General features: G+C 51.6%; 1 protein-coding gene across 1 annotated transcript; it reads right to left on the bottom strand.

Annotated features, from left to right (window-relative positions):
• Positions 1 to 5,102: 5,102 nt before the first annotated feature.
• Positions 5,103 to 8,969, bottom strand: Syndig1l (synapse differentiation inducing 1 like). Its single transcript, XM_052185452.1, has 3 exons — positions 8,502 to 8,969; positions 6,853 to 6,993; positions 5,103 to 6,695 (listed from the first exon to the last, which is right to left on the bottom strand). The coding sequence occupies exons 1-3, from the start codon at positions 8,916 to 8,918 to the stop codon at positions 6,537 to 6,539; spliced, it is 717 nt and encodes a 238-aa protein (XP_052041412.1). The 5' UTR covers positions 8,919 to 8,969; the 3' UTR covers positions 5,103 to 6,536.
• Between the last annotated feature and the right edge of the window lie 3,607 nt (positions 8,970 to 12,576).

Raw genomic sequence — 12,576 nt, 5'->3', positions numbered from 1 at the left:
CCAGGCAGCCGCCTTCAGTTTGCTTCCGGTGAGACCTGCCCAAGAGTCAGCAGGAATCTGGGCAGCCGAAGATTAGTGTCTCCGGCTGTGGAAGGGTTAGGTGGGAGAGGCTTGGGAAATGTCTGCAGGAGGAGGGGAGAGGAGAGGAAGGGGAGGGGTGGCTTTTCTCCTCCCTCCCCCCCCCCCCCCCCGAGATAAGGTCTCCTGTAGCCTAGGCTGGCCTCAAACTTGTATGTAGCCAAGGATAATCTTAAACTTCTGATGCTTTTATCTCAGCCTTTGAGTGTGTTGGCACATGCTCACCTAGCCGGTTCATGTGATGCTGCCAGTGGAGGCCAGGGCTCCCTTCATGTGACACAAGCACTCTGTCAACTGAGCTACACCTCTAGTCCCTAAAGAAAAAAAAAAGTAGGAAATTTCATACAGCATTTACTACCCCCCCAATCTTATTTTATTTTGATGAAAATTCTCAATTTGCAACCCAGATTGTCCTGGAACTCATGCAGAGATGGCCTGGCCTCCTAGCAGCCCTCCTGTCTTCGCCTCCAGGGCGCAGGGGTTACAGGTGAGCATTCCACTCAGCACAGAGCTTGGTGCTGCTGAAGGAGTATTCGGTTATGTGCTACACCCAGCCATCCTTTCGTTCACAAACACCACCAGGTCCCCCAGTTTTGCAGATGGGAAAACGCTTGCCCAAAGGAGATGCCACTTGAACTGGGGACTTTGTCTCCAGGAAGCTGAGATCTCACACTGTGGTTATTCTGCGTCCCTGCCCACCTCTGAGTAGAAATGTTTAGGTACAGGGCTGGGAGTCAAAGTGTCTAGAAAGTGGTGGCGGCAGTCCTGTGGTCCCAGGGCCTGTGTGTCTATTTGCTATGACACAGGCTTCCGTAGCCTCACTCTCCCTGTCTGTAAGATGGAGTCAGGAGCAGCCCCCTCTGTGGTAGAGTTTGTTAGAAGGCCCTTTGCAAACCCCCACTTCACCAGGATGCCAAGTCACCCATGTCACCTTGTCTTCTGGGGTGCTTCTGGGGAGACCTGCTCTCTGGGAGTCTCTGCCATTTCCTTGCAGAGCTGGAACTGGCTCTGAAGCCAGCCATGCCTTTCAGAGAGGGGGTGGGGGCGGGGTTGGTTCAAGGGACAGAGGCTGGAATGTTGGAAATTCAAATGAGCCGCATGAACACCTTTTATTTTTGTTCAGAACATCTGAGTCTCCCTGCGGGGACTCCTCTGCCCAGAGTGGTTCCTCTCCTTGTGCAGGAGAAGATGTGAGAACCCCTGGGGACAGGATGAAGCAAGGTTGTCACCCTCTCACCCACTCGGGCTTTGTCACCAAAAATAGCAAGGACCAGGGTGTCAGCCCTACAGAAGGGATGGCTGGGGAAGTCTTTGAACCAGGAGATACCTGGCAGCTAAGGCTGTGTCTGTTAATGTTCAGGAAGGCAGCAGCAGGTGGCCCTGGGTTTTCTTTGCCTCCAGGAAGGTTAGTATCACCAGCCCAGATCAGCAGCAGCACCAGGGCCTGGGTAGTGAGGCCGGAGGTTAGCTCATAACCTGCTGTGGGATCCCGGGGAGCTCCTCCTTCCAGGGTTTCTATTGTTTCTTCCGCAGCCTGATCATCTGGGGCATGATCGCTTACAGTGCCTTCCTTGGCAGCGTCCCTGGATTCACGCCCTGAAAGACTTGGATACTGTCTTGTTGCACTTCTTTCTTGGAGTGGGCTCAGGCCTGGCCTGTCTGTGACCTGGGCTGAGATCATTAAAAAGCATCAAGAATACTTGGCATGTGAAGATGGTGGGTTTCCTCCAGCTCCATCCTGGGCGAGCTGCTTTAGGGAGGAGAGAGGCTGTGAGCATAGACAGGCCAAAGGCCTTCATGGTCAGGGACAGATAGATATTTAGCCATCGGGCAGCCCAGACTCAGAGCTGTATAAGCATTTGGGTAAGGGAGTTAGTGTGCTTTCTGCTAACTCTGTTTTTGTTTGTTCAGTGGTTTTGTTTTGTTATTTAAATATTATTATTATTATTTTACGTATTCATTTTACATCGCACTCACTGCCCTACTCCCTCCTAGCCACCCCTCCCACAAACCTTCCCCCATCCCCCTCTCATAACTGCTAACTTTTATGTTCTAGGGTAAGAGGAGATTTGGGGGTCCTGGGCCCATGGCCAGGGCAACAGAAAGTGGAATATTTGGAAGGACAGAGCCTCCTTATTAACTGGTATAAAATCATGTCAGCACCTTGACAATCTGTGTGACTATAGGAAGACTTGGTGTCCCATCGGTCTGCTGATGGGGAGGGCAGGTCAGAAAAGGCTGGGCCCTGGGAACTGGTTTCTAGCTGTCTGGAAAACACCTTTTCTTAGAATGGAGACGGGCTATTATCCTTACTTGGCCGTCTCCCACCCTCTTGCCTGCCCAGGGGCGGTGAGGGACTGACTTTCTCACCAGGGTACCCACCCAGGACCCTTGGCTCTGTCCTCTGTCCCCTCCCCAGCACGACTGTCCCCCTCTGCCAGAGACCTCATACATTAAGCAAGGACTTTCCTTGTCTTCATCTCAGAAAACAAACCCTGTCATGGAATGAGAAGGTGGAGGGGCAGTGGGGCAGGTGTAATGTACTGGTGAGCAGGACCCTGAACTCTCGGTGTGTGTGATGGTGGCGATGGTGGGGGGCTGCCCTGCTAGCTGCCCCGACCGACTTCCCTGTGCAGCAATTTCTGTTTCTATTTTAAACAGTTTGGGTTGGTTGCTTCCCTGCCTTCCTGCTGGGTGTTTATAGTGAGAAAAATAATTGGTAATATTTGCACAGATGTGCTGGCACCGCGGCTCATCACAGGCACCTTTACCCAGGGGACTGCCCCAGCCCCAGCCCCCAGTCTCTCTGCCAGTCAGAGGCACCAGCCGACAGCCCTGGGCCTCGGGCAGGAGGCGAGAGCAGAACTGGGAAGCAGGAGGACTGAATTGCCCCAGGCATGCCAGAGGCAGGAGTCATCCAGAGCGGGCTGTGCGGAGGTCTGTGCTCCAAGGACGCTAGGACAAGCCATAGCGCCACAGAACAGGCCCTTCCCGGCAGGGGGAGCCCCCCAGAGCCGTTCCTCACCCCATCATCTCTGGTAGACCCTGGGTTTGTATCTGAGGGTAGAGATAGAAGAAGGTTGTGCAGAGGGTGGGGCGGGGACAGGGGCAGGGAGGGGACCCATAGACTGGGATTGAAAGTAGTAAATCAAACTAGTGAGGGTGGTGTGTGCCTAATGAGGCAGCCTGAGAGACAGACTGAGCCGCCATCTTGAGAAAGCAGAGAAGAGAGCTGGGTAGTGCTGGTGCTTGCCTTTAAGCCTTTAATCCCAGCACCGGGAGGCAGAGGCCAGCCTGGTCTTACAGAGTGAGATCTGTGACAGCCAGAGTCACAAAAACCCAAAGAAGGCAGGGGACAGAGAAAAGGAAAGGGGGAAGAAGAAGAGAAAGAAGGGAAGAGAGAAAGAAGGAAACACGGAAAGCCATAGGTCTCCATTCCCTTCTTCTCAGGGCCCACAGCATACTGAAAGACAGGGAAGGGAGTGGGTGTTGTCTGGGCTGCTGAGGTGCCTAGCTAGGTCGAGCGTCCTGAGCCAGCCTAGAGAAGGGATGGTGGGCAGAGCTGGGTGAGTCCTCAACACCCTTCTTGGTCTCTTGAGCGTTCACTTACCGCATGCCGTCTGCATGATGCCCGGCTGGGCCTGTCTGTAGGCGAGTGTATATATATGCACATGTGTGCACACAATGTACACACACGTATGTATATAAGTGTGTGTGTGTGGGGGGTTGGGTTCCCTCAAAGCTAACCCTGAGAAACATCCAATGGGGAGCCATTTCAGGCAGTGCAGGAGAGCAATGGGAAAGAGAGAAGCAGCCAGCGAGGGTCATGCAGCCAATGAACTGCTTCGGTGGAAGGTGGAAAGGGGTCCCACTGGGGACCCCTGGGAACTAGGGGCAATATGCCTAGTCTCCCATCCAAGGGGCAAGACATCGAAGCTACTCACCCACCCACTCCCACCAGGCATTGAGGGAAGGTTGGTCACCTCTCCAGGACTTTCAGCTTGACTTGCCTCTGGGCACATCTCACCAAGTCACAGTATGCAGAGTGGGCAGAGGGACCTGGGAAGATGTTAGCACATCTGCTTAGGGTGGTGGGTATGGTGAGGCGACACCCAAAGGACCTTCAGATAGCTCCCATAAAGGCTGGCCTCAGCTGAAGAAAGCTAGCACTTACAAAGTCACATTCCCTTCTGGGTGGCCCAAACCAGTGACTGATAGATGAGAGGGTAGCAAGGCCTGGCTCATTGTCCTATCTTGTGCCAACACTGAAGAGCACCCTGGATCTACTCTGCATTGGTCAGACTGTAATTCTGGGCTCCATGACAGCCTGGCCTCTCCCTATTGCCAGCCCTGTACCCCCACTTCCACAAACACCTCCCCACATGCTAATTTCTCTTCTAAGGTCCCTGGCTCATGTACAACACATGGTTGTGCACAGGGCTCTGTTGGATATATGGATGCCCATAGCGGGAAGGATATGTATGGCATATGTCCCCAGGACCTTCTAGACACAGTGACTTTGAGTCCAGGCTAGCTCCTTTGCTAAGGGCTGAGGACAGAGCAGATACTGGGAATTTAGTCCTGAGGCTGGAACTGGAGGCATGGATAACTTCCTTTCCACATGTCCCAGGAGCAGCTCTGGGAACAGAAGACGCAGGGGATCCAAAAAATGGACATGTGGGCGATGGGACCACTGGCGCGCCTTACCCTATGTGTCTCCTGGTTGCTCCAGGTAGCTCTGTAGAGCGCACATTGTTTCCCATCTCTCCCTTCCCGACCTCCAAGGCTCTTAGATCTTGGAGAGTTTTCTCTGCAGGCCTATGTCTCGTCTTACCTTGCTTAAGTCAAATGCAATCCACCAACCTCCTTCCCAGCCTCCCCAGGCGAGCTGTCTTGGGCAGCAGTGGCCTCAGGCCCCTTTTTCCTGAGGTCCACATGGAGATCCAGAACAAGAGACTTGGGATGCACTGGAGAATCATGGGATACATGCACGGGACAGCCCGAGGCCCTGGATGGCACCAGGTGTTACCAAAAAGTTTATTATCAGGATAAATATAAAGACAGTAAGGGGACGTTAAAACTGCCGGTGCGGGGAGTGGAGAGTGGGCAACCCTGGACGTGAGGAAGATGGGGGTGTGTGGGGCTAGATGGGCATGGAAATGGCCAGGTCCCCCCAAATCATGCACAATGGTCCGTAGCGTAAGTCCCAGCGGGCCTGCCCTCCGACTGCACCATGCCCTCTGTTCCTCCTCGTGTCTCTGAAACTCTGGCATCTCTTAGTGCCTGGGGGTGGAGGGGTTTAAAAGCAGTCGTGAGTGGTGGTTATCAGTGAAGACGCCCAGGCACCATTACCACCACCGCCCCCTCATTCAGAGATGGGGAAATCACTCAGGTGGCGAGAAAGGCTTGGCCTTCCCGCTCAGGTTGATGGAGGGTTTAGAAATGGCTGCAAAATTACTCCAGACTGGATATTCCAAGCAGCCTGCGAACCTCCATGGGAAGCTCGGGCACACCGTGCCCACCAGCATGGGGAGTTATGGAGGAGCAAGTCCCTTCTCTGTGGCCCTCCTCTGCCTACATGCCATGGTCCCGAGGTCCTTTTCATCCTTTGCTGGAGGGGACTAGATCCAGGACTGTGTGCTATAGCTGGGACATTACAGTACACTTTTCAGTCTCCACGGGTGGGGTACCATCTCGGTGCCCTTCCAGGAGAGCCCAGAAAGGATGGGGGGGGGGGGAGTGAAGAACAGGGGAGGTCATGTGACCCTGCAGTATCCCAGGCCTCTGTCTTCTCTGTCACTGTATCTGTCTTTTTTTTTTTTTTCCTGGTACAGACAAGCCCTAGCAACCAGCCCTCATTACAGTGTTTTCCAGCTTCATCTCTACCTGGGAGACACCACAGAGCGTCTTCCACAGTGCAGGGAGACATGCAGTACCCAGAGTCAGAAAGAGCAAGAGATGGGTGGCTGGGGTCCATGTTTTCCTTTCCTGATTGGAGAGTCTTGGGCCTTGAGGGGGGTAGGGTGGGAGAGTTGCTCAAAATGTGCACAGGTGAGAACGCTCTTGACTGAAAAGTCTGACCAGGTCCTTTATCCCTTAAGGAATTCTTTTTCCTTCCTGGAACCTCCTGCTCTTTCTCTTTGGGGAAGATGACAAGTACAGACCAAGTTGCCTGTGGGGCAGAAGTCCTGAGGGGAATGGGCAGAGTTTACCGCTAGGCCTGTTGGGCAACCCTGCTGCGCCTGCTTCCCATCCATACCCAGCCTGCTCTGGGACTGGAAACAGCAGGCAAGAGGGCAGGATTGCTCTGTGTGGGCTGCAGAACGGGAGGCCACTCCTCAGCAAGCTATTGTCATAGGTTCTCTTCAGGGCCAAGGCGCTCCACAGAATACACAGTTCCAAGCTTTATACCTTCCTCCAGTAGGCCAGGAGAGCCAGCATGATAGTCCTACTGACCACTAGCCATGGCCATTCTGGGACATATAAGCAGCCAGAGCTACCACCACAGCCACATAGAGACCGGCCCCCACAGCGATGGAGAGGGTGGCCAGGAAGAGAGCCCGGCGGGAGGCCGTGCTGGCCAGGCGGAAGTCCCCTTTGGAAATGGCCTTGCTGGTCTAGGGAAGACAAAAGGTTTATATAAGACAATAGCCACATGCCCCCCCCAAAACCAACCCTGTCCACCAGATCCTGACCCCCATCCTGTAGGTGAGAGTCAAGTCCTTCAGCTGAGAGAAGTGGCCAGAGAGGCACGTCTGGGTCCGCTGTACTTACCCCCTGGGAGAAGTAGAAGGCAGCGATGCCCAGAGGCCAGAAGCAGCAGAGCATGGAGAAGAGTGTGAGCCCCAGGTGGTCCCTGGGCGGCAGCGTGAGGAAGGTGTCTTCACACTCACTCTCTGAGGACGTTCCATCGCTCTGCAAGAGAGTGAGGTCTGCTGGCACAACCCAGGGTCTGCTGAGCCTTGGCAGACTGGCAAGAATTGAAAACACACATGGGTCCTTGGGTAAAGGTGCCAACCACCAATCCTTGGGACCCACGTGGTAGGAGGAGATAATTGATTCCTACAGATTGTCTTCTGATTCCCCCATGTGGGCTGTGATCATAATACAGTAGATGATAGATAGATGATAGACTAGATAAATGATAGATAGATAGATAGATAGATAGATAGATAGATAGATAAAATATATAGTTTTTGTTGGTGGCTTTGGGGTTTTCTTTTTTTCCTTTAAAGGATAGGATGTGAGGTTTTTTTAAAGATTTATTTATTCATTATATATAAACACACTGTAGCTGTTTTCAGACACACCAGAAGAGAGCATCCGATCTCATAATGGGTGGTTGTGAGTCACCATGTGGTTGCTAGGATTTGAACTCAGGACCTTTGAAAGAGCAGTCAGTGCTCTTAACCGCTGAGCCATCTCTCCAGCCCTGGTTTGGGGGTTTTCAAGATAAGGTTTTTCTGTGTAGTCCTGTCCTAGAACCTGCTCTGTAGACCAGAATGTCCTTGCACTCAAAGATCTTCAGCCTCTGTCTCCAAGTGCCCAGGGCTAAAGGGGTGCACCACCACAGCCCCCCAATAATGCAGTTTTAAAAAAACTCAGCAGCAAAACAGGTACTACCCAGTGGGTAGATACTGAGCAGGCCTTGTCTGCTGTTGGGAGTGGGGGCTAGTTTTGCTTGTCACTCTGTCAACGCCACTGATGCCCTTTCAGTGACCTGGTGAATGGTACTTTTAGGAACTTCTCACCAGGGAAGAATGCAAGGCTCTGAACCCAGAGATGTTCATCCCGGGACAGAGACTGGGGAAGCCGGAAGATAAGTGTTCTCAGTGCTCAGAGACTGAGAGATCAAGTTAACAAAGGATGAAAGGGTTCACAATGAAAGACCCTGTCACTTTACAAATCACCTTGCAGGAGATATTAAATTACACCGATCAATATCAGAAAATCAGGTTATAAAACCACATAATTTGTGGGAGAGAGGCAGAGAAGAAACGTGATCAGCCACCAACATAATCACATTATTTTCAAGTGATTAATAGTTGCTATTCCCAATGGTTGCTCTGTACCACTTGGGTGGATAGTCAACCCGAGCTAGAGCTCCTCTCCCTCTCCCTACTCCTTCTTCAACAGGGTATCATGTAGCCCAGGCTAGCCTTGAACTCACCAGGTAGCCAAGGCTGACTTTGAATTCCAGATCCCTCTGTCTCTGCCTCCCAAGTGCTGTGAATACAAGTCACCTTCCTTTTTTGTGATGGGGTTTCTGTATAGCGCAGGTTGTTTTTGAAGTCTTTACACAGACGAAGTTGACATTAAATCCCACACCTTCCTGCCCCTGCCTCCAGAGTGCTGCGATTAAGGATTAAGGGCATGCTCCACCATGCCCGGCTTAGAGTCTACATTTTAAAAATGCCGCTTACCTCCTCCTCCTCCTGGCTGTCCTCCTGGCCCTGCAGCTCCTCTTGAACCCCGTAGGACACAGTGTGGATGGTCACATCGTCCTCAGCTTGGCCAAGTTCGGAGCCCTCCTCTGCTGGCCCCGCTAAAGGGTCGCTGGCTTCCGTGAAGCTGGTCTCACAGCTGCCTGCTTTGGGTGCTTTGGCCTTGTCCCTCCCCAGGAGGCAGCTGGGCCGATACCAAGCCTCCACGGCCAGTTGCAGGGACCCTGGGTCCAGGAGCTGGTGGGCACGGGCAGGACCAGCACCTCCGAGGAGGTAGGAATAGAGCTTCTCCTGGCAGGACCAGCCGGGCGGGGCCTCCGGGTAGGGGTAGGGCCGGTGGAGGTGGGTGGGGCTTCTTGGCAGCAGTGGGTTCTGTAGCTCACTCAGGCTTTCCATGGTTCGGGCCGTTGCCAGGGACGGGAGTCTCCGGCCGCCACGTAGTCTTCACGGAGCCTGTCAGGAGAGCAAGAGAGGCAGCCACAGAAGATCCATGGCCTGGCGTGGTTGAGCATGTGACCTCGGGGCTCCAACTTAGCCAGCCCTAAGCGCTGCTTAGCCGTTTGTCACCTGTGGGACCTTGAGCTAGCTGTTTCTCAGAGCCTCAGTTTCCCTGTCTGTGAAGAGTTTGTTCACTCATTTCCTTCCTTGACACGATCATTCAGCACTTACTATAAGCCCAGTGCTGGGAATACAGCAGTGGGAGGGGCAGAAGTCAGGGGAAAGGGAGACACTAGAAAGGGTGTCTGCTAGTCTTCAGGAGTTTAATCCAGGGTAGAAGACAGCTATAAAACATCGTTGTCTGCCCTGAAGGAGAAGTACTGCGCATGGCAGCTCGTGGGCTTAAGAACTGCAATGGGCAGGACCGGCAGAGGCGGGAAGGCTGAGAATGGAGAGCCAGTTAGCGAGGTGACGGGAAGGAGCGCGCAGCCTGGATCTGAACGCTACCCAGAGGCTGTGTCCCAGGCTGTGTCCTTGGTGTGTGCGGAGGTTGTGGAAAGCTTTAGAGGCCCGGCCTAGTGGGAGGTTTTAGGTCACAGGGAGTGTGGCCTTGAAGCGGATTGTTGAGATGCTGTCTCTCTTGCCTACTCGGGTTTTTTTTCTTTTTCTTTTTTTTCTCTTTTCTTTTTTCCCTTTCTTTCTTTCTTTCTTTCTTTCTTTCTTTCTTTCTTTCTTTCTTTCTTTCTTTCTTTCTTTCTTTCTTTCTTTCTTTCTTTCTTTCTTTCTTTCTTTCTTTCTTTCTTTCTTTCTTTCTTTCTTTCTTTCTTTCTTTCTTTCTTTCTTTCTTTCTTTCTTTCTTTCTTTCTTTCTTTCTTTCTTTCTTTCTTTCTTTCTTTCTTTCTTTCTTTCTTCCTGGCCCCTCTATGGGAACTAGATCTTAGGCTGAAATCTCTGGAGGAGTCAAAACAAGGCCTTATTCTTCTTAAATTGATATTATCATTATTATGAGTTTTTGTTTTTGTTTGTCTTCACACAGCGGGAGGACTGACAGCAAAGGTCCCGTGGCAGGTCACAGGACAGCGGGGATGAGTCTGGGAGAGGGCTGCTGTGGCCCTGCTAAGGTCCACGGGGCTGCAGACACTCATCAGGAGAGAAGTGGGATCTGACTCCTCAAGTGCTTTCTCAGCTCCCCATGCAGAGGGCTTTGGAGAGGGTCTAGTCTGACTCTGAAAGAATAATGATGCTTTTTTTCTTTTTTTCCTTTTTTTTATTCCCTGAGACAGGGTTTCTCTGTGTAGCCCCGGCTGTCCTGGAACTCACTCTGTAGACCAGGCTGGCCTCGAACTCAGAAATTCACCTGCCTCTGCCTCCCAGAGTGCTGGGATTACAGGCGTGCACCACCACCGCCCGGCTGATGCTTTTTTTCTTAATATTAAAATTAAAAAAAATTTTTTTTGAGACAGGGTTTCTCTGTGTAGCCCTGACTGTCCTGGAACTGGCTCAGTAGACTAGGCTGGCCTTGAACTCAAGGATCTGCCTGTCTCTGCCTCCTGAGTGCAGATTAAAGGCGCATGCCACCACACTCAGCTTTAAATGTTTATTTTAAGATTATTACTATTTTGTTTGTTTGTTTTTTAAGTCAAATTATTTTATTTGAGAAAAGAGGACACGGGAACCCTGCCACTCTTGCGGGAGAGGCAGCGGCAATGTCCAGATCCAGTGAAACTGGAGCATGCGGATGACACCATGAATTCACGGATAGTAGGAGCTTTAAGATTATTATTATTTGATTATTATTATTGACTGTTTTTATATATGTGTATGAGTATGTGTATGTGTGCACAAACATGCAAGCCCTTGATAAAAAGAAGGTGCTGTATCCCCGAGGGCTGGACTTAGTGGTGGTTGTGAGCGGATAGACATGGGAACTGGCATGGAGGCTTACACCTGTAAACTCAGCACTCAGGTTTGAGGCCAGCCTGGGCTACATAGTGAAACCTTGTCTCAAAATAAAACAAAGCAACAGCAAAACCCACTAGAGAACAACCAAATAACTAAAGACTCACCACCAGGTAGCTGAAACTGACCTTAGAATCTTCATGACCCGACCTCCTGCTTACTGGGTGTGCACAAATACTCCTGGCTCATAAAGATGGGGGACATTTACTGTGTCCAGGTAAGCCGAGGATACTTGAAGCTCCTGGTGATACAGGCCTGTAATCCCAGCTGTTTGGGAGGCTGAGGCAGGAAGACCGCAAAGTTCACGGTCTGCCTAGACTACAGAGATACTGGGGATTCAGTGGCAGAGCTGGAGAGAAGGGGACAGGTGATATTACAGGTCTTGGGGTAGACAGAACTGGGATGAAAGGAGGGTTTATTCCTAAATATCTGTTTAGCTTGCACGGGGGCTGCTTATAGCTACAGCTCTCGGCAGGGAAGGGTACTTTCCCCAACCCCCAAACATAGTTTTAGGAAGAGCACTTTAGGCTAATCTGCTCTCTGAGATCAACTGAGCGTGGGAAGTCCCTACAGATCCTAAGGCTGAGTTCTGCGTGCTGAGCCTGCATCAGCGCACCCTAGCTGGATGTGAACGGACCCTACAGGCTCAGATTAGGGATGTAGTAGAGGGCTGCCTTCCCTCCATCCTTCCCTCTCTCTTTACCCTGTACCTGGCAGGTTGGCTGAAGGGAAGAGAAAAGCCACGGAGTGTGTTTCCAACAGATCCACCCACTCCAGCAGGGAGGAACAGGTAGGGAGAGAGGGAGAAGCAGCCTCAAGGACTTCCATAGTTTCGGGATGGTTCTGGTGTGACTTGCCCCGGGGTTTTGGTCCACAGACTTGGATTCCACCTCTGCTTTGATGTCCCTGGTGAGCTTGCAAGACCCTGAGCTTCATCACCCATAGAGACTTGATGATGTTGGGCAGTGGTGGCCTACGCCTTTAATCCCAGCAATCAGAGGCAGAGGCAGGTGGATCTCTGTGTGTTCAAGGGCCAGCCTAGTCTACAGAGCAAGTTCTAGGATAGACAGGGCTACACGGAGAAATCCTGTCTCTAAATAAAATAAAATAAAATAAAATAAAATAAAATAAAATAAAATAAAATGATGATAAGCCCTGTCTATCCTATGAGGTTGCCTTGAGGATCCAGAGATGTCTGAGGTGACGTGGCCCTGAAGACGATACAGGGGAGATGCTATTTTTAAAATTTATTTATTTATCTTATATGTATGATACCTGTACACATGTACAGCACATGTGTGCCTGATGCCCATAGAGATCAAGAGTGTGTCAGATCCCCTGGGACTGAAGTCATGGGCAGCTGTGAGTCACCACGTGGATGCTGGGAACTGACTTGGGTTCTCTGGAAGAACAGCGAGTGCTCTTACCCACTGAGCCATCTGTCCAGCCCAGAGGCTGCAATCTTTATTTCTGGGCTTCAGAGCTCAACTGGGGCCTATCTGAGTCCCCAGCTGCCGTTCTGCTAGGGAAGCCTTGGGAGAGATTCCTGTCCCCAGGGCTGAGCTTATCTGATCTGATCCGTCCCCAGGTCCCCATCAAGCACTCGCCATCAGTGCCTGGGAAGGAGTCATGGACTCTGGAGTATTCTGAAGACAGA

Source organism: Apodemus sylvaticus, chromosome 6 (genome assembly GCF_947179515.1).
Source record: "Apodemus sylvaticus chromosome 6, mApoSyl1.1, whole genome shotgun sequence".
Classification (NCBI taxonomy): Eukaryota; Metazoa; Chordata; class Mammalia; order Rodentia; family Muridae; genus Apodemus; species Apodemus sylvaticus.
Note: the sequence above shows the minus strand (reverse complement) of the source record. Positions and strands in the feature narration are given on the sequence as shown.

What these genes read in the sequence shown, in the direction of transcription:
- Syndig1l (XM_052185452.1), bottom strand. Translation starts at nt 8,918, where the DNA reads ATGGAAAGCCTGAGTGAGCTACAGAACCCACTGCTGCCAAGAAGCCCC. An exon ending in ACAGCCAGGAGGAGGAGGAG is followed by an intron (nt 6,994 to 8,501) that starts GTAAGCGGCATT and finishes ACTCTCTTGCAG; the next exon opens with AGCGATGGAACGTCCTCAGA. An exon ending in CCTTCTACTTCTCCCAGGGG is followed by an intron (nt 6,696 to 6,852) that starts GTAAGTACAGCG and finishes TGTCTTCCCTAG; the next exon opens with ACCAGCAAGGCCATTTCCAA.